The 21,149-nt window shown below is 33.6% G+C and overlaps 1 protein-coding gene across 2 annotated transcripts in view; it reads right to left on the bottom strand.

Moving 5' to 3' along the window:
- Positions 1 to 7,134: 7,134 nt before the first annotated feature.
- Dnaaf4 (Dynein axonemal assembly factor 4) overlaps positions 7,135 to 21,149 on the bottom strand; it is a 139,472-nt gene continuing 125,457 nt past the window's right edge. For both annotated transcript variants that reach the window (XM_090397908.1, XM_090397907.1), the window contains 2 exons: positions 12,014 to 12,119; positions 7,135 to 8,494 (listed from right to left, as the gene is read on the bottom strand). In XM_090397908.1, the coding sequence (XP_090254034.1) occupies positions 8,397 to 8,494; positions 12,014 to 12,119 (204 nt within the window). In that variant the 3' untranslated portion in view covers positions 7,135 to 8,396. The remainder of the gene's footprint in view (positions 8,495 to 12,013; positions 12,120 to 21,149) is intronic.

Below are 21,149 nucleotides of genomic sequence, written 5' to 3' on the forward strand. Positions count from 1 at the left end.
AGAAGTGATGGAGAATAGAAGCTTCTTGGTAAGTCATACCCATTTTCATTTTTTTTTCTGAAAACTTTAGTTTCCGAAAATTCCCGCATATATCTCACAGCACGATTTTTTAGCTTTAATTTTGGGAAAAAAGTGCGAGTTATAGTCGAGTAAATACAGTAATTTTTTTAGCTTTCAAATTGTTAAGTATGGATCATTGGTTAAAGACTGGATTTATAAAACGCACAAAAGAGAGCAATATAGCAGATATAGAAATAAGCAATTTCACTCCTCTCATTGATGATAAATTATATATATTAAGTAAACATGTATAGTATCTTTATAAATTTTGTTCTATTAAAAATAAATCATATTTTTTTGTTTAAATGTACATCTAAATTCAAATAAAACAGACATTTACAATGAAAATTAAAGAAGGGGGTACACGGATATCTGAAGTTTCAGAAACACTGATCTATCCAAAAATATTTAGTCTGAAACATAGGTGTATATTTCGATGTTCGTTTTCTTAAATTCCGCTTCGAATTTGGATAGACGAAATAGTGCCTATCCAAATATGCAATTCTTACATTTTTTCGACATCATTTCAATTTTGAATGTGAAACATACTGAGTGTATTGTGTATTCTGTGTTCAAGTGACTTTGAACAATTCGACTTTGATTTTAATTGTGTACTTATTTTTGATAGACAAATAAAATTTTAAAGATAATAGTTTATCTACTCTATATTATAAAATGATAAGCTGAAATTGGAAACGGATGTAGGGTGTAACGTTTTTGTGTAGCTTTTTTGTCAAGTTATTTGAAACGTTCTGAAACTCAGGGGCTACCCTGAGTGTCGAGTCTTCAAAATTCGAGTCATTGGAATTCAAGGAGAACCGGTCTACCAGTCCGGAACACGGGGGGTTGGGCACCGTAGGTGTCAGGGGGCAGAGCCCCCTAGTGAGCTATAAAACTCTTTAGATGATCTTTGTTTACACATACTACAATTGGCCCTTTCTTGATACTTTTTTGGTGTATTTTTGCATAATTTCATTTTGTGCGTTACAGTAACAGCATTACTGTGCAGTTGCCTTTTGTTTTATAAAATATATTTATTGTTGTTTAGTAAATTTTTTGTGAATTTGGATTATTATTCACGTAAAGTAATTACATCTATTATATTTTTGCTAAGTTTGAAAATCAGTTAAATTTTCATTTTAGTTAATTATCTTATTTTGAAAACAAAAGATTTTTATGTTATGTTGGGTAGACATCTAGAAAATAAATAATTTTCAATAAGAGATTTATTTATATATTTGTTCTTGTTCTGGTTGGAAGACATTGGGGTTAGGATCCTTTTACTAATTTCTTTAATTATTAAACAATTACCAGAATGTAAAAAATATTAAATAAATATCACTGAGAAATCAATCAGTGGCTAATATCTCTACATGTTAATTTTCAAAAAATACCTAAAATGTAAGCATATTTATTATTCAAAACATCTGAAAAATCAAATTCTGTAATAAAAAAAAAATAGTCAGTCTTGGGCCATTCACTTTAAAAATAATAGTCGGTTAAGGGGTTAAAAAATAAGTTTAAGGGAAAATTTTAGAAATTATTATTTATTTTGGTGGACAACTTTTAATGCTCTTCTTATTTTAAAGTCTAACCAAGTGTGTTAACCCCTAGATGTCAGAAAAAAAGCCAAAGAAGTTATCTGGTACACAAAACAGGAAAAGACAATTGCAACAAGTACAACTGGAACATAAATTGGCTGGATCACTGAATAAATTTTTAACTTCAGGACCACATAAAAAACGAAGAAGAGAAAGTTCTGACGAAGCAAGTACTCCATGTAGCTCTACTACAGAAAAAGAGAGGACACAAGATAACTATGAAGAAACAAATGTTACATGGGAAAATGAAAATGGCCTGACTTGACTGTCTAGCAGAAGAAATATTGGATTCCGATTCAGCGAAACACAAAACTTCAAAGTTTACTTTAAATTTTAATGTTAATGATCCAGGTACTTGGCCGAATCATATAACTACCAAAGTTAGAGATTGTTTATTTGAGCATTGCCTGTGTCAAGTAGTTAATAAAGAATTTCCCAAAGATGAATCTGGCCGCAAGTTTTCTGATTCATACTATTATCGAACTTTAGCAAATGGAGAAAAACTTTTACGAAGTTATTTAGTTTATTCAGAATTGCGAAATTCGGTTTTCTGTTATTATTGCAAAATATTTGGTAATAAAAATTCCCAACTTTCTAACGAATACTAAAAATACATGAGACAAGTTTCGCACACATTAAAAACTGTTCAAAATACAGTGAACTTAAAATGTTATTGATTAAGAAATGCATTATTTATTGCATACAACCAAGATTATACAAAACTGAGAAAAAATATTGGCAATCTGTTATAGAACGGTTAATCTACATAACACAATATTTATCAAGACAGTGTATAGCTTTTAGAGGTTCTTCACAAAAACTTTTCGAAAATGATAATGGCAATTTTTTTAAAGTTAGTAGAAACTGTCGCTAAATTTGATTCGATAATGATAGAACACTTGCATCGCATCACAAAAAAGGAACATTGCTCATTATTTAGGTGATAAAATGCAAAATGCTTAATTTCTGAAGTATAAAACAAAAAATTTTAGAAATGGTTAAAGAGGCGAAATATTATTCATTAATTCTTGATACTACTCCGGATATAAGTCACACAGAACAATTATCTATTGTTATTAGATTTGTTAATCAAAATAAAGATACAAATATAGCAGAAATTCATTAACATTTTTTGGGTTTTCAATCTGTAGAAGATACCACTGGGAAATTGCAAAATTTCCCAGTGGATTATTTTCAATTTATAAAAAATTATTTTAAATTATTGAATATTAACATTTCGGATTTACGCGGCCAAGCTTATGATAACGGTTCTAATATGCGAGGCAAACATAATGTACCGCAGAAAAAAATCATTGAAATAAATTCAAGGGCTTTTTTTATTCCGTGCGCTGCTCATTCATTAAATTTGGTAGTTAATGATGAAGTTAAGATATCCTGTGAAACTGTAAATTTTTTGAGGTAATACAGGAATTATATAATTATTTTTCAATATCTGTGAAGCGTTGGGCTATATTGAAAAAACATATTCGTGTTTTAAATTTGAATCCACTTTCTGCTACTAAGTGGGAAAGTAGAGTAGAGTAGAAGCAATAAAGCCACTTAAAAATAACATCAAGGAAATTTATCAGGCTCTTTTTGATATTATGGAAGATGAAACTAAAGATACTGATTCTAGAGTTCAGGCAGACAACTTAATTTCAAAGATTTATTCGTTTAAATTTATTTGCTCTGTTCATGTTTGGTACGAAATCTTAAGTCTTGTAAATGTTGCAAGCAAAATAATGCAGAATCAGACATTTGATATAGGAAAAATTACAGAAAATCTTGATTATGTTATATAAGAATTAAATACTCGCCAAACAGACCAATATTTTGAAAATATTATTAGAACTGCAAAAGAAGTAGCAAACAATCTGAATATTGATCCTATTTCTCCAGACATTCACTAAAGAACAAAAACAAAAATGTTTGGTTACGAAGCATCAGATGAGACAACATGATCCTAAACAAAATTTTAAAATAAATTTTTTCTTCGCAATTTTAGACACGAATCCAAAGATCAGGTTAAATAAGCCAGGTATGAAATGGTGAATGAAGAGATTAAGCATGCAATGCAGAGAAAAAAAAAGGCATTGTGGAGGCAATTAACATAAGAGGAGTGGTAATAATCAATTCCATGAGGAATACAAAGAACAGGCAAGGAGGATGACTCGGTTAGTAAGGATATCAAAAGTTCAGTATGAGCAGCAGTTAGCTAATGAAGCCAAAAAGAATTCTAGGGAGTTCTTTTGATATGTAGCAAGCAAAAAAAAAAAAAGAAGAATTATTATGGAAGATGACACTGATTGGAGAAAATGGTATAAGGACAACTACTGCGGAAAATAAAGTGGAGATACTCATACTTAATGAGCAGTTCATAAAGGCCTTTCATTCTTGTGAATGTGACATCATGGAGAGATTGAGAGCAGTGGATGATGAGGAGTAGAGACTGACTGTGAGTGAGGAAGAGGTGTATGAGAAATTAAGCAAACTTGATATTGATAAGGCTGTGAGACTTGATGATATATCACGACATATTTTGAAGGAATATGCCAGGGAGTGAGTTGACAACTGCCTTGATATATTTGTTTAATATGGTATTATTTTTGATGACATTTCACACCTATCTTACATTGGGCCAAATTCCAAAGGAGTGGAAGGAAGGAAAGATTGTACTGCTTCATAAAGGAGGTGACAAAATCAAAGCATTAAATTATAGACAAATCTGTTAAAATGTTGGAAAGACTGGTGAGAATCAGGATCCAGAATTGGGTTGACAACAGTGGTATTATCTTTGATGAACAGCATGGATTTGCTGAAGGGAGGTTATGTTTTAGTAATTTATTTATTACAATAAAGTGACAGCAGCATTGGACAGAGCCTCCATAGCTCAGTCAGTCTGGACCACAGGTTCACAAACTTTTTTGGGCCACCGCCCACTTTGCAAGACATAAATTTTGTAATGTCCCCCCCATTATAACAGTTTTCCGCGTTCAAGCCGTTTGATATTTTTGACGTAAATAGCAACTAATGATACATTACTGCTTATGCCGTTAAATTTTTAAAAAGAAGTGGCCAATATGTGCTTCATCTTGAACACAGTTATTGCTATACCGATTTTGGTGAAACGTAGCTCAAATAACATTATGCACAGTTTCATATAATGGTTTAAAGATGAAAATATGGAATACAATTAAGAGATTGCATTGCATCAATTAGAAAAGTGGTTTTATATATTTTATATATATTTTGAAATGAAATATAATGAATATATTTGCTACTGTAAACATAACCTATTATACACACATATATACATGCTCTATTTTCTCATTGACATAGAAAATTGACATCTATTTCTATCTGACATGGTAAATTTTCAATGATTAAATAATTGAAATAGAAAATTGATAAAAAAATTGATCGTGTAAGACGGGCATAAGATGAATTATAATTAATTTTTAAATATATATTATTAATTTCTTCTATAAAGAGCCACCGACCCCTAGACCACCCCCAAATGCTTCTGATCCCGCTATAGCCCCCCCCCTAGAAGGCTTCAGCGCCCACTGGGGGGGGGGGCGGTACTGCCCACTTTGGGAACCTATGTCTAGACGAAGCCCTTTGGTCGGAAAGACCTGGGTTCGATTCCTATCAGTGATGCGAGGAACCTTTATCTGATCTCTTTCGACCAAAAGTGAGTTAGCTGGTCTCATTAATGTGGAGGTAAGGGTTTTTTCACCCAGAAATTTGGGTTTTTCGTCCCCCAGAATAGGCAAACCAGCCCCATGAACACACATGGAGTACAGTCGTGAATACGTCCCAGCCATATGCCGATCCTGAGCCCGGATAAAATTGGGGGGAGAGAAGCAATGGTGAACTACCCTGTAAAGATCTCCCCAGGAATACTTTTTGAGCAATGCCTACAAAGTCACCTATGGTCAGAAACGACTGAAAGGGAAAATCAGTCAGTCAGCATTGGACACGAGAGATGGATACACAGTGGTATACTTAGGCTTTTGATAGATTACCACATGATAAGTTAATAGTCAAACTAGAGTGGATGAGGTTGGATATTAGATTAGTGTATTGGATTGGAGATTGGCTGTCTGATAGGTATCAACAAGTTGTGTATTGGGGAGAAATATACCAGAAGAGGAAAGACACTAGTGATTTGCCTCAGGAGTCTGTTTTAGGAGCACTTCTGTTTGATCTGTATGTTAATGATATTGGAGAAGATTTGAATGGGGATATACAGCTGTTTTCAGATGATGCAAAGTTGGGACAATTATGAGGAGTAGAGCAGATGTTGTGGTCTTACAAGAAGACTTGAATAGACTGAGTGAACGGGCACAGGAGTGAGGATATCAGTTCAATGTTCCAAAATGTAAGATTTTAAAAATTGGAAAACAAAGATGGGATACAGACTTGGTGTGGATATATTGGAGGTGGAGAAATAAGAGATATTTGGGTGGGAGTGGATAAGGATTTGAAATTTAGAGGACATATTGCCAAAATTATGAGAACAGCACAACAAATTCTGACACTGACTTGTAGAAGTAAGGAGATTCTGGTTCCATTGTACAAGGCTCTGATTAGGCCACATATGGACTGCCATGAACAGATTTGGTCACCTGGTTTTCAAAAGAATGAAGAGATGTTGGAGAACCCTCTTTGACATCTCTTCATCAGAGGCAATTGACCAAAATAGTTTCTGATCTCTGGAATGTTGAATATGAAGACAGGCTGATACGATGCAATTTTCAGAGTCTAGTGGATAGAAGAAAGAGGGGTCATATGATAGAAATGTACAAGTTAGTAAGGGATTGTTTATAGGATTGAAGAGGTTTTTCTTAAAATGATGGGAGATTGGAGGAGAACAACAGGTCATCCATGGAAGCTATATAAGGAGGGTGTGAGCAAGGTAGTGAGAAGCAGGTTTTTTGCATGGAGAGTTGTAAATAATTGGAATGCATTGACTGAGAGTGACTATGGTGTCTGCAGAGAATTTGAATGTGTTTAAGGCTCAGTTTGATGATCTGTGTGTGTATGACAAAAAGGACTTGTTAGATGAGACTGTGATTCTATTGGGTCTTAGAATAATAATAGCCCTGTACATGAGTGTTCCAAAATTCAACATTTTCTAGGAGTCCATTCCAGTCAAATACTGGATCCTCCCATATTCAGCTTTTATAAAATTTTTTTGTTCAGATGTAGTGATGCATTCACAGATAAAAGTAGGGTGGAACTGTTTTAATTTCTCTATAGTGACTCCTTGAATTATTGGCTTTCTGAAAGATCTGGTGCAGTTATAACTGATATACCTACCAATAGCAGTTCAAAGAATACCACACCATTTCGTTTGAAAAATTTATTTAATAAATAATTAATACAAAGCTGACAACATAGCTTTGTTGTGTTGACAATATTTCAACTCTAACTTAAATTATATCATTAATCTTTAAAGGTACTTATGGCATAAGTATAAAACAACAAAAACAACATGTAACCATAGTAATAAACTTTAATGAAATGCACAGATATTTCAAAATACTGAAATTAACAGTACACCATCAGTGTGTGGAAACGACAAGCAGATCAGGAATACAGAATTGTTGTATTTACAAGGTAAATACAACAATCGGTTCACTAATTAAAAATGGTTGCCATGTGATATTTTTCTAGCACATAGCAACTATTTTTATCTGGTAAACCTATGGTGGTATTTAACTGGTATTCTTGTTCTATGATCTGCTTGCATCCACACACTAATGTACTGTTAATTTCAATACAAAATATTTGTGCTTTTCATTCAAGTTTATCATGTAATTTTTGCTGTTTTTAAATTATATCATCTCATTATCTTCAAAATGAATTAGAAAATATTTTATGACCAATCTGTGGGCTAATGAACGTAATGCTATTATTATACTTACAGGAATGCTACTATCCTTCAGTGAAATTTAGGACATAAATACAGCACAGGACTAAATAATAAATATCATATTTTGCTCATTTACCATTTGGAACATGTAATTTACACAATTGTTTAGCAGTTCATTAATTTTTAATATTTCCTATGTAATACTAATTAATAATCTTCAACAAGGAACTAAGAAAAAGACAGGATTAAAGCTACCATTATTATTCTAAGAAGCAAACAAGTGACTAAATAAATATTCACCTGCATAATAAACACTTAATTACATAATTTCCATAATATAATAGGATAATCAACTGTAGCAGGAAATTGGCATTTCCAGACCTATGAACTTTTTTTTGGGCTTGCCTGCGAAACAATGAATATTTGGATTCACTGAAATGTGAATTTTCACTGATTCTCTTAAGACAAGAAACAGTATGAATCAGTAAAAAAATTATGAATGTTAAAATAATTGTATAAGAACATCATTGTAACTACTGTATCTTTAACAACAAACCAATTTAAAGAAAATATATTACATTTAAGCTAGTCCCATAATTGTTGTCATGAAAGGAAGTGACCTGCTTTAAAGATGCATCACGTATTCAATTACAAGAAATACTATTCTCATTACACTTTTGTTAAATAAAATATACATGTAGAAACTAATAAGCAGGAAATGTTAACTATAAAATGAAATATTTTTATGTGATTAATCACATAAAATATTTATGTGATTAATCACATAATACAATACATAAATACAATACAGGATACAATACATAAAGTATTGAGTTTTAAATAATAATTATCATTTAGTTTCCTTGAACAACTTCTCTTATTCTTTCGGTATCACCTCTCAGCTTTTCATCATGAGGAGCTATGCGTAAAGCAGCTTTATATTCTTTAAGCCCTACAAAATGACAAATGTTGGATTTCATTTACATGAAATTATTTATTAATTTTAAGATATTCAGAATAATGTTAATCTTAATATTAAGAAATATCAACTAACAGAATAACTTTAAGAGAATTAAAGGAAGGCACCCACAAAGTAAGAAGGCAATGCAAAAGAGGTGCACAACAGAGGAATTATAGAAATCTATGTTGACAGTTTTATTACTGACATTTAGAAGACTGAAACAAGCAAGATCTTACTAAATAATCAGATGAATATAAAATAATATCTATAATAATAAGATAATTTATGCAAGTACTAAGGATCAAGGAAGGAAAGGTAATGGTTGCTGTAGTATTCAACACTACACATGATGATAAATAAATATCCCCCCCCCCATGAATGGGAGCAAATTTCAGGTAAAGTAATATGGACAAATTTCAAAGGAAAAATTAGATAACAAGATTAAGCTGTGACTATGATCCTACAGAAATTCTAGTAAGGAAGCAACAGAATTTCTAAGTCATCAGTGGGCAAGGTGATATAAAGGAAATGCTGGTGCTTGTTGGAGACCTGTAGAATCAAACAGAAATGTTTTGGGAAAATTTTGGAGAAATGGGCAGGGATAATAATAATAATAATGACAAGTATCTGAAAGATTTTTGCTTAGGACATGGACCAGTCATCACTACACATATTCTAATATAGCTGTGTATAAATTCAGATTAAAAGAACACACACAAAACAAAACAAAAAGTCCATATAGTGATTATGTACAGGATAAAAAAAAACACATTTTGAACTGAATCAAAGTCAGACAAATACAGATGTTAATTGAGATATAGAATGAAATATACAAATATTGCTGATGAAAAAGAGATGGCAGTGGAAAGCAACAACAGAACCTAAGTTATTTTTTATGTGAATCATACCTACAAAAGGATGTAAATCTATTATAAATTTATTGTTGTGAGTAGACAGGCTAAGAGTTATTCAGGGAACCCTGCTCTAGAAATAAAATAACTTTTTTTTTTCTCATGTACTTCAGAAGTCTGTTAAGCAGTGTGATAGCATTATACTGTTTTGAAGGAAAATCGTCTACCACCTAAAGTAGAATACATTTCTCTACCTCAGATGAATAAAATCTCAAGAAAACAGTAAATAACTTAATCAGGAAGGCATGTCATGACATTGCTTGCAAAGACAGAAATACTGATTCCAAAGAAAGTTAAGAAGCAATCCAAGAAAAGAAGAAATCACATAAAAGCTTCCTGGTAGTAACTTGCATGTGCTTTGAGGGAATATACAGAAAATTGTAGAAAAGCATAAATTCTGCGTAAAAGTAACTAAACAAAAGTGATGGAAAGATTTTGGGAACTATAAAAGATAAATAATAAAACAAAGGTGGCAAAATATTTTGAAGGCTATTAAAAAAACTTAGAGCTCGAGGAAAGAGTACCACAAAAGGAATCTATCGTACAGTTGGAAGAATGATGAGATAGTGTGCCTCTTGATTACAAAAGACATAGGTTTCATTCTTATCATGAAGAGAGGCATTTTTGTCTTTTTCAATATGGACTTTTTAATTAGCTGATTTCATAAGGCGGTAGCAGGGTTTTTATTCCCAGAAACTTGGGTTTTATTATCTCACAGACATAGGCAAATTCTAGGTCTTTTAGAGCATTTTTCCAAAATGTTTACAATAAATCACCATAGATGCATTTTAAAGTAGCTTGTGACAGAACTCTTCAAATTTTTTCACGTATATAAATTGGTAACAGGGGGAGATAGCAAGGAAACCTATCACTAAAATGCTAGTTATTTTAAATAGCACTATGATGCTGAAATCTCATTACTGCAGCTGAACTCCTTCATTTACTTACAATGTGATATTACTTGAATTAAAGATGCCAAGAAATTATATTCTTGGTTTCAATCTTTATCCAAGTGTAAGCAAACAAAGTCTGCACGTGAAGTATCTTCACAACTGGGCTACCTATATATATACAGAGGTTAATGGCTTCACATCAATTGCCTTAGTATTCCAAAATGCAAGCCACATATCCTTACAGAAATGTATAATGCTGTGCATTATGGGAAGAGCCACTACCCAGACTGGTTTCGACCTTTATTGAGGTCTTCAACCTTGGTATCTCTACTGGGTCTGGCTCCCATTGATGAGACCTCAATAAAGGTCAAAACCAGTTTGGGTAGTGGCCTTCCCATAATGCACAGCATTATACATTTCTATAAGAATATGTGGCTTGCATTTTGGGATACTAAGGCAATTGATGTGAAGTCAATAGCCTCTATATACCAATAGCCCAGTCGTGAAGTTACTTCACGTGCAAACTTTGTTTGCTTACACTTGGATAAAAGGATGCAAACAATAATATAATTTTTGGCATCTTTAACTTATAGCATAATCAAGTGAAAAAACTTTCAGTGTGATACAACTTGGTCTTCTAAAAGAGAGAATCTAAAAAAAAAAAACAATAATAGCTCAGATCACGATATTTCAATCACTACTAGAATATTCACATGCCAAATATACATAAAGCTGATATTCCTCTTTGCCCAATAGTAGATTACATAAGTTCTCTCACTTATCTTCTCTCTAAACATTTATCTAAGCTTCTCAAGAACATCAAACACTCAAAATGCTTTTGGAATCTTTAAGAAAAAACACCTGGATGATATCAAATATAAAAGAAAAGATAATAGTGCTTCTTTGCATGTTTTCTTTCCTTCACCCTTTATTATGAATTGGTCTATCTGAAGACTTATTTTTTTAAGGATGTTTAAGGAATTCTCTGAAGTGATAAGATATTGTGATGTTTAGGTGCCTCTCACTATGTTTAAGTAACTTGTCAGATCTCCATTTTGTTGACATAATGGAGATCTGATAAGTAACTTATCAGATCTCCATTATGTCAACAACCATCAAAAGGCCTTATACACCAATGAACATTTTACACTTAATATGTCAAATGATGCATGTGGCTAGCGTTATTACTAATGCTACATGTTCAAAAAATCTGCTGTTAAAAGTTCTTGGATTTTTTTTTGTATATTCATCTTCCTGAAGAAACTGTTAGTCAGTACACAGTGAAACACATAGAAGCTTTAGTTTATTTTACAATAGATCTGTGAGCAATCTATAGGTAGTTTCTGTTATTTTTTTCCCTACAGCATACTGCCAGTAAAGTGAAACTGACACCATCTGAAAATGATTTCGTTTTTCACTGATGGTAATTTTTGAAAGCATTATTAAACATTATTTTCTGCCATTTTCAATGTTTCACAATTACATTCATTTCATATGAACAAAAATAGCATTTTTTAATAAATGGCATTTTTTGAATGACTAACTAGAATAATGTGCAATTTGATATGATTAAATTTTTGTTACTGTTTTTGTTTTAGGTTAACTCTTCATACTTACTTCTCAGTAAACAGTAATCAGATTGCCATTATAGGTTATTATGTAGAACGAATTTTGATGAAATTCAATATGAAAAAAAAAAAAATTACCTTCTACATAGAGTTCCAACTGACAAAATGCAGTTCCTCTGCGAACATGACACTTAAGTCGTGCAGCTGCATTGGCATCTACTTCAGGTGTTAGTAACTCAAGTGCCTTAAATAAAAAGATATACTTCAGGAAAAAAAAGTATCTGTGAAATGTTAATAAGCATCTACTAAAATATATTTCAGATTATAAATCATAATAAATTAAAATGAATGACTTCAAAAACTGATATGATTAGTACTTTTATGTTACAAACTAACTACTAAGTTCAACTCAGAGAGAAATGTTAAACTATTCCAAAACAATAAAAATTTGAAGATTTAGCAGCCAACTTTTTAAATTGCATTATGATTCCTCAAAATTTTTATATAAATGAATAATCACACATTTATTCTAATAAGTTGATAATGACATGCATTCTATCAAATACTGTAATACGTTTACTGTGATAATACAGTAAATTTAAAGGCCACATAGTCTTCATGTTGACTTATAGACCACATGTTTTAGTTATATAAATTTTAGTTATATATGAGGGCATGAAATTGCAAAAAAAAATATGCCCTAATACACTACACTGCCAAAAGATGTAGATACTGGTCTAGGAAAATAATGCATATAAAATACATTAGTATGCACCATTAATTTTCAACTAAAGTGACATGTGAAGCAGAGCTTAATATAGAGCTAGTACTCCATTTTCAAAAATTTTAAAAAAAAGTAAGAAAAATAAGAAATTTGTACTTTTATAGTTAAGCTTTCAAATACCTTTCTTTACCACTAAAACCTTACCTAAGTTATAATATCTTCAAAATTCAATTTAATTTATTCTTAGTAAATATAAAATCTGCATTATGTTGGCATTTTTGGGCAATGTTTAAACTATAATTCTTGGTATAAGAGTAGAGTGCCAAAAAAGAAAACTTTCCCATAAAAATATTAGGAGTCCAAACATTAAAAGAATAGTAAACTGTTTAAATTTCATAGTTTAATATTCAAAAAAGAAGAGTTTGGTTTTCAAAAACACAGTTAGATATTTACACAAATATTTATTAATTACAGTTCTTAGCCCATGTTTTGAAAGGCAAAGAAGTCGTTTAGAAGAAGATTTCTGAATTAACATTTTTCTGTATTATGTATTAGGGAAAACATGTTCTCAGAGCCTTGGCATTTATTTCTAAAACAATTTTCTCTTTCTTTCTATCATTTATAAACTTAAAAAAGGAAGAATTATCCATTAAGTTACTGACAGAAATGTAGTTTAATAATTAGAAATGAAAATAATATACATTTATCCCAAATATAGTAGTATTAATGCCTTTATATTTTAATAAACTTTTACTTTTCCAGCTTCTGTTATCACACAACTTGCTTATGTGCTTATTTTATTTATTTTATTATTTTTTTTAAATTTTATTTTAAATGCTTTAATGGTGACTTATATCTCACTTGTTTTTAAATTTTTTCATGTTTTAGATTTAATTCCTTTATTTTTCAATATTTTTATAGCACTATGCATTTTAGAATTATATAGGATCAAGCCATCTGGACATAAAAGTTAAATATAAATTATACATATTACTGCAAATAACAAAAAAAAAAAGATGAAGTATTACTTTGGACAATTAGATTACAATGTCTTATCAATTCTTTCTCTGAAAGCTCTCTTAACCCTGAATTACAAACATTCCAATTCTTGTATAAAATAATTAGAAATACTAATTTCCCTTTTTCACTTTTAATATCTGTCTTTCATGTTTTAAAGTATTTCTTTATTCCAATAATCTTGATGATAGCATTTGTGAATTATATCCACACAAAGTGGAGATGTGAAAGAGAAATAGCAGCAATGGTTTTGAGGTGGATAATTATATAAATAATTATGTAAATTATTATTTATATAAATAATTAAATAATGGTTTATTTATGTAAATATATTATTTATATAATAAACCACCCTATTATTTATATAAATAATTATATAAATAATAGGGTGGTGATGAAGAAATGTATAAGCAACTTCGACCAGTGAACAAAGGAAGATTGATCATTATGAATGATTTTAATTATGGCAATATAGATTAGAATAAAGAGACAGCACTGAGGTATAAAGAAAATGAATTTCTTGAAAGACAACTATCTTAGGCAGTATGTAAAGGAGAGCATACAAGGATCAAGAGTCTTAGATCTAATAATTTGTGACCAAATGATTCAAATGTCACCCCCCACCCCACCCCACTCATCAGAGTCACATCTTGTGACTGTGATGAGTGGAGGAGGATCACATTTCCTCCCAGTTGGCAAAAGAGACTATGAAGTGATACCTGAGTGATGGCCAGTCATATGAAGACTGAAGACTACTGTGAGGAAAAGATATATATATGTGGAACTACAAGACTGGTAATTATGAAAAACTTAGGAAGCGACTTGGAGCTATGGCATGGAATGAGAGTCAAGCAGGAAGGAGCTAAATGCTGCATGGAAACTGACCAAAAGATATTTAACAACATCAATGTACGATGTTGTTAAATATCTCGATGTTGTATTCTGAAGGTCAAAAGGCTGAATAAGGTAGACATCGAATAAATGATGGGATTAAGGATTAATCTGGAAGAAGAGGATACTGTGGAGGCAGCACAAGATGAAAAATGGTAACAGTCAATTGCATGAAGAGTATAAAGAGCAGGACAGGAAGGTGACTCAGTTGGTAAGATAATGCTAATGGATGATAATTATTATTATTAAAATTACGGGCAACTCCAAGGAGTCCTTAGACTCATCGAGGAAGGCCCTAAACACCATATCAAGAACAACTATTCGGCATTCGCACAGTATCTATCATACTTTGCTTTGAATTCATTTACAGTCATGGCACCCACAACAAACTCTGGCAGCTTATTCCACTCATTCAACACTCTCCAAGTAAAAAACCTAGTTCTAACACCCTTGCTAACTACACTCTTGCTCAGTTTCCATGGATGGCCCTAGTTCTCCCAATACCAGACCTGTTCTGAAAAATTTTTTCTGAACAGGTCTTAATCTTGTAAAATCCTTCAGTAATTTGAATGTCTCAATCATAGCACTCCTTTTCTGCCTATGAACCAATTTTTGTAACAGAGAGATCTTCAACCTGTTCTCGTAAGGTTCATTCCATAGACCAGCTATCATCTTGGTCACTCGCCTCTGGATCTTCTCTACCTCCTCCCCATCAAGAAGAAACCCAGGGGCCCAGATCTGGCCAAACTAGACAAGATGGGGTCTTATCAAGGCTCGATAAAGAGGAATAATAACTTGCTTATCTCTGCTAGTCAAAGTATTTTTCAGTAACCAAGTGATCTGATGAGCATATTTAGCCACTTTTGCTCTGTGCCCCCTAAACTTCAACTCCCTATCCACCAACACACCTAAATTTCAGGCTTTGTCAACCTCCTGGACTACAGTTCCACCAATGTGATATACTGCTGCTAATTTTTCACCCCAAAATGCATAACCTTACACTTTGCTACATTAAACAGACATTCATTCTCATTAGCTCAGACTGCCGATCTATCCAAATCATCCACCAATTTTTTGACATCATGTGCATTCACTATTGCTCTACCCAACTTTGCGTCATCAGCAAATAAACGAACAGTTCCTCTCAGATCCTTTCCTATATCATTAATGAACAAATTAAATAGCAGTAGTCCAAGAACAGAACCCTGTGGCACACCACTAGTAACAGGCCTTCTTTTGGACTCCACTCCTGAATAAACTACTCTCTGATATCTCACCATCAACCACCCTCCTATCCATCTCATCAACCCTATATCCATCCCCATGTGCTGCAGTTTACTGATTAGAATTCCATGTGGTATCCTATCAAAGGTCTTAGCAAATTCCAGCAGTATCACTGTAAATCCATTACCCTTATTCAGTTCAGCCGTCACTGTATTATAAAACATGAGCAAGTTACTGAGGTATGATTTACCCTTCATGAAACCATGCTATCCTCCATACAGTATCCAATTTTCATCTATCCATTCCTGTATTTTGGTCTTGACTAATATCTCCAAAACTTTGACAACGGTTCCTGATATGCTGATCAGTCGATAATTTGCAACACCTTCTTAGAACCTCCTTTATGCAATGGAACTATCTTCCCCTCTTTCCACCCCCTTGGGACTAATCCAGAGCTGAGACTTAAATTAAACAATATGGTCAAGGGAGCTGACAATTCCTTTGCCACTTCACGTACGACTCGAGCTGGTATACCATCCAATCCCACAGATGTATTTACATTAAGGTTCTGTAATATACTATTCACCTCCATTTCATTCAACTTCAATTCCTGTTTCAGCCATTTGTTCTCTCATTCCTGCAATATCACAGCCTGGATGATATACTCTTGCAAAGTGTTTGCTTAGTAATTCCACTATTTCCAAATCCAAAAAAGATCCAAAGAAAATCCTAGGGAATTTTTTAGCTATGTGGCCAGTAGGAGGAGAAATGACTGTGGAAGAATGATATTGTGGGATAAAAATGGGAATAGAGTGACTGATGCAGAGGACATAGTGGAATTGTTCAATGAACACTTTATTGGAGTATTTCATCCTAGAGGAGTCAGTTTTAATGCTAGAGGGATAGGACTGGTACGAGGTCTGGAGGTACAGGAGGAGAGTGTGTTTCAGATACTGAGTACTCTGGATGTTAGTAAAGCTGTGGGACTGGATGGTATTTCGCCACGAGTTTTGAGAGAATGTGCTAGGGAATTGACAGTACCTTTAACGTGGCTTTTCAATGAAAGTCTGGCTTATGCAAAGGTGCCCAGGGAACGGACGGAAGGTAAGATAGTGCCATTGCATAAGGGTGGTAACAGACTGGAAGTGTCTAATTATAGGCCAGACTGTGTGTCATCAGTAGTTGCTAAGATCTTGGAGAAAGTAGTGAGGGACCGTATACAGCACTGGGCAGATGAGGGTAATGTTATCAGTGAGTGTCAGCATGGATTTGTGCAGGGGGGTGCTCTTGTTTTAGCAATATGCTAGCCTTTTATAATAAAGTTACAAGAACATTAGATGAGGGAAAGGCATATACTGCAATTTTCTTAGACTTGGCGAAGGCATTTGACAGGGTGCCACATGATAAGCTGATAAAAAAGTTGCAGCACATGGGTCTGGATGTCAGATTGGTCAACTGGATTCAGGATTGGCTGTCTGATAGGTATCAGAGAGTTGTGTATGGTGGAGCAGTTTCCAGGAGGCAGAGGGTTACAAGTGGGGTCCCACAGGGCTCAGTACTAGGACCTATATTGTTTAACCTTTATATCAATGACATAGCCAGTGGATTGCAGGGGAATATTCAGTTGTTTGCAGATGATGCGAAGCTGGGAAGGATTATTAGTAATACTGCAGATGTGGTAGCCCTGCAAGAGGATTTAAATAAGCTAGATAGATGGGAAAATGAATGGGGGTGTCAGTTTAATGCAGCAAAATGTGAGGTCTTGAGGTTTGGGAAACATCGATGGGATGCTGCATACTCTATGGGAGGAGTTATACTGAAGGAAGTAGGGGAGACAAGAGATCCGGGGTTGATGATTGATAGAAACCTGAAGTTTAGGGGACATATTGCAAAGGTGGTGAAGGTAACACAGAGGATTGCTGCTATTATGAGAAGGACACTGACCTGCAGAGATAAGAGGGTTATCATTCCATTGTATAAGTCTCTGATCAGACCACACTTGGGCTATTGTTCTCAGATTTGGTCCTCAGGATTTGAAGGGGATAAATTAACTGTGGAAAGGATACAAAGACGGATGACAAAGATGGTTTCAGGACTGTACAAGGATAGTTATGAGGATCGGCTAAGAGAATGTGGACTGCAGAGTTTGGTGGATAGAAGAAGGAGAGGTGATATGATTGAGACTTTTAAACTGTTGAGAGGTGGTTACAGGGTTGACACTGGGGAGTTCTTTCGCTTGGTTGATCAGCGGGAAGGAGTGATGACAAGAGGCCATCCCTGGAAGTTACGAAAGGAAACTGTGAGCAAGAGGGTAAGGAGTGGTTTCTTTGTGTGGAGGGTGGTTGAGCTGTGGAATGCATTGCCTGATGGAGTTGTGGGAGCGAGAACGGTCAGTGAGTTTAAAGAGTGGTATGATAGACTTTGTGTTTCTCAGAGGGGGACCTCCCCTCAGTGAGTCTTGACAGACTTTATGTCTTAGGAAGGACCTCCCTCGATGAGTCTTTTGACTCCTTGGAGGCCTGAATAATAATAATAATAATAATAATTTCAGCTGATTTGGTTACCTCCCTGCCATCGGCATTCCTTAGAATCATTTTGCTGTATACATTTTTTCTTTTGGTTGCCGTATATTGAGAGAACTGTTACTGGATTCATTTCAGCTTGCATTGCTAATTTCTTTTCATAATCTGCTTTTGCTTTTCTTACCATGCTGGTTACTCTTCTGGCCTGTGCTTTGTACTATTCGTGTGCCTGCAGATCACCTTTCTCCTAAAATTTCATCCACAATTGTTTCTTTTTTTTGCCGCTCAAGCTTAATGGTGTTATTCATCCATTTAACTCCCACTTGATTTACACTCCAGACTCTATGTATGCAGTCAGCCATTACCTCCTTCAAATGCTCCTTAACCACTTCTCATGCACTATCAACATCCAGCCCTTGCAGTTTAACATGACATGGCACTGATCCAAACAATCACCTAAGCTTGTCATACTTACCAGCGGAAGCAGGCCTGCATTGCAGGCAGGTGCCACTACAAGGTGGGTGGCGTTTCGAAGTGTTAGTATAAAGTTTCATTCTTTCTTTAAATTTTTGTAAAAGAATTAAGTAATAATAATTAGGTCTTCTTCTTCTTCCTTTCCAGGCTTATAGGCCAAGTGGCCTGTTCAGGCCTCAATTCCATCTTTTTAAGGGTCTTCCTCTGCATCGAGTACCTTTTGGGTGTAATTTAGAATTTGTTTAGGTGTTCTGCTTCTATTCATTCTTAGTATGTGTTCTTTCCATTTTTCTCTATAGCAAATAACTGTTTCATTTAGGGAGGTTGTAATTCCAAGTTTTTTTATGATTTCGCTGCTTTTCATTTTGTCTATTATTGTGACTCCTTCAGTTCTGTGCAGAAATTTCATTTCGGATGATTCAATTCTTCTTTCATCTGCTTTTTTTATTGTCCATATCTCACTACCATAAAGTAAGGTTGGTTTAGTTACTGTATTGCAGATTCTTATTCGTGTGTGTTTTTGTACATAATTGGGTTTAAAAATTTTATTTATAATGCCTGTTACTTTTAAAAAGTTTGATATCTTTGGTTCTATATCAGCTACATTTTCATATGACATTGTGCAACCTAAATATTTGAATGCATTTACTTGCTCTATTATTTTGTTGTTTATTACTATTTTGCTTCTTATTGAATTAGCACCTTTGAAGGCCATGACTGTTGATATTTCCATATCAACAGTCATGTTTTTGTCTGTTGATATTTCCATACCATATGTTTTTATCAGATTATTTAGACTGCATAATGATTTTTGTAGTTCATCTTCATTGTTTCCAAGGATTATTTGGTCATCAGCAAAAAGAAGAGTAGCTAATCTGGTGTTACGGTTTATCTTGAATCCTCCTTCATTAGTCATCTTCCATTCTTTTATGATTTTATCTATGTATATTAGCCGGCCTGGTTGGCCAAGCGGTTAGCGTATCCGCTCTCCAGCCAAAAGGCTGCAGGTTCGAATCCCACCATGGGCACGGATGTTTGTGATTTGTGAATGTACTAGTGGTGGTACTTGGCAGTAGATGGCACGTTGGTGTTAGATAATGAAGGTTGGTGGAGTAGTGAGACGAAAAGTTGTAGAGTAGATGCCCTCCCTCAATGAGTCTTTGGACTCCCTGGAGGTGTGATATAATAATAATAATATATTAAATAAAACCGGTGAGAGAGGGCAACCCTGATGTACTCCTCGATTTATTGGTTTCCAGCTTGATGTTGAATTATTGTACTTCACGGATATTTTATTATCTTGATATATATATTATATAAGGCTCGAAAGAGTTGGTTTGGTAGTTCATATTCTTCTAAGATTTCCCATAGTTTTTCTCTGATAATTTTATCAAATACTTTGGTGTAATCTATAAAAGCAATGTGTGTTTCTATGTTCATTTCTCTGTGTTTTTCAATTAATAATTTTTACGTAAATGCAGAGTCTATGCAAGACCTGCCTTTTCTGAATCCATATTTTGTTCTTCTATTAATTTTGGGTCTACTATACGTTTAAGTTTATATGCTAAGATTTTTGCATATACAGGCAACCCTCGCATAATGCGGTACTTATACAATGCAGTTTCGATATAATGCGGTCTACAAATTGTAGTATCCCTTGTTGAACGTGGTACTTATACAACACGGTTTCTAAATAAGACGGTCTACAAACTGTATAAATCTTTATCTTTTCATATATATTTTTCACCATGCGACTTAAAAATCAAATTTTATCTTTGTTAAATTTGCGTCTGCCTGTATCGCACATGTAGTTATAAGTAGCGAATTTATATTAGGGGAAATACCCTTTAGCACGCATGTACGTCAATTGTTTACCTTATAAAGTGTTTATTGTCGAAAATTGTCTTCGTTTTCTGCTAGAAAAGTGCATTAAAAATCATGTGTGTTAATCTCAAGCTGAGCACTTTATTTTCTGGTGAGTTACATACAATATGTAATGCTTTTTTTTCATGTAAAAAAAATTATTTTTATAGTAATGGCGATGTAGTTGAAAACAAAACGAAATTGATGTGGAAATAGATTTAAATGAGGAGGAACTGGTACAATTAATAGACGATGTTGAACCAAATGGCGGGGAAAGTTCTGCCGAAGATTCTGATTGCGATGAATTCGTTAAAGAATTCTGTTTAAAGAAATTAGCAGGATTGAACTTGACAAGAAAGTTATTTTATGGATAATGACCTCTCAATGGTGTGCTCCTGAAAATTCACGAGACAATTGGATGTTTGTTTAGCTCAGTGTTATGAACTTAATAAAAAAATTGCAGCATAGTGGTAAGCAATGTCTTATTACTGACTTCTTGATAACTAAATCAGCTTAAGTATGCAATGAGAATTATACAAATGATGTCCAAGAGATTTCA

Source organism: Typopeltis vanoorti, chromosome 9 (assembly GCF_054136105.1).
Source record: "Typopeltis vanoorti isolate ZY-2024b chromosome 9, IOZ_Tvanoo_1.0, whole genome shotgun sequence".
In the NCBI taxonomy this organism is placed as follows: domain Eukaryota; kingdom Metazoa; phylum Arthropoda; class Arachnida; order Uropygi; family Thelyphonidae; genus Typopeltis; species Typopeltis vanoorti.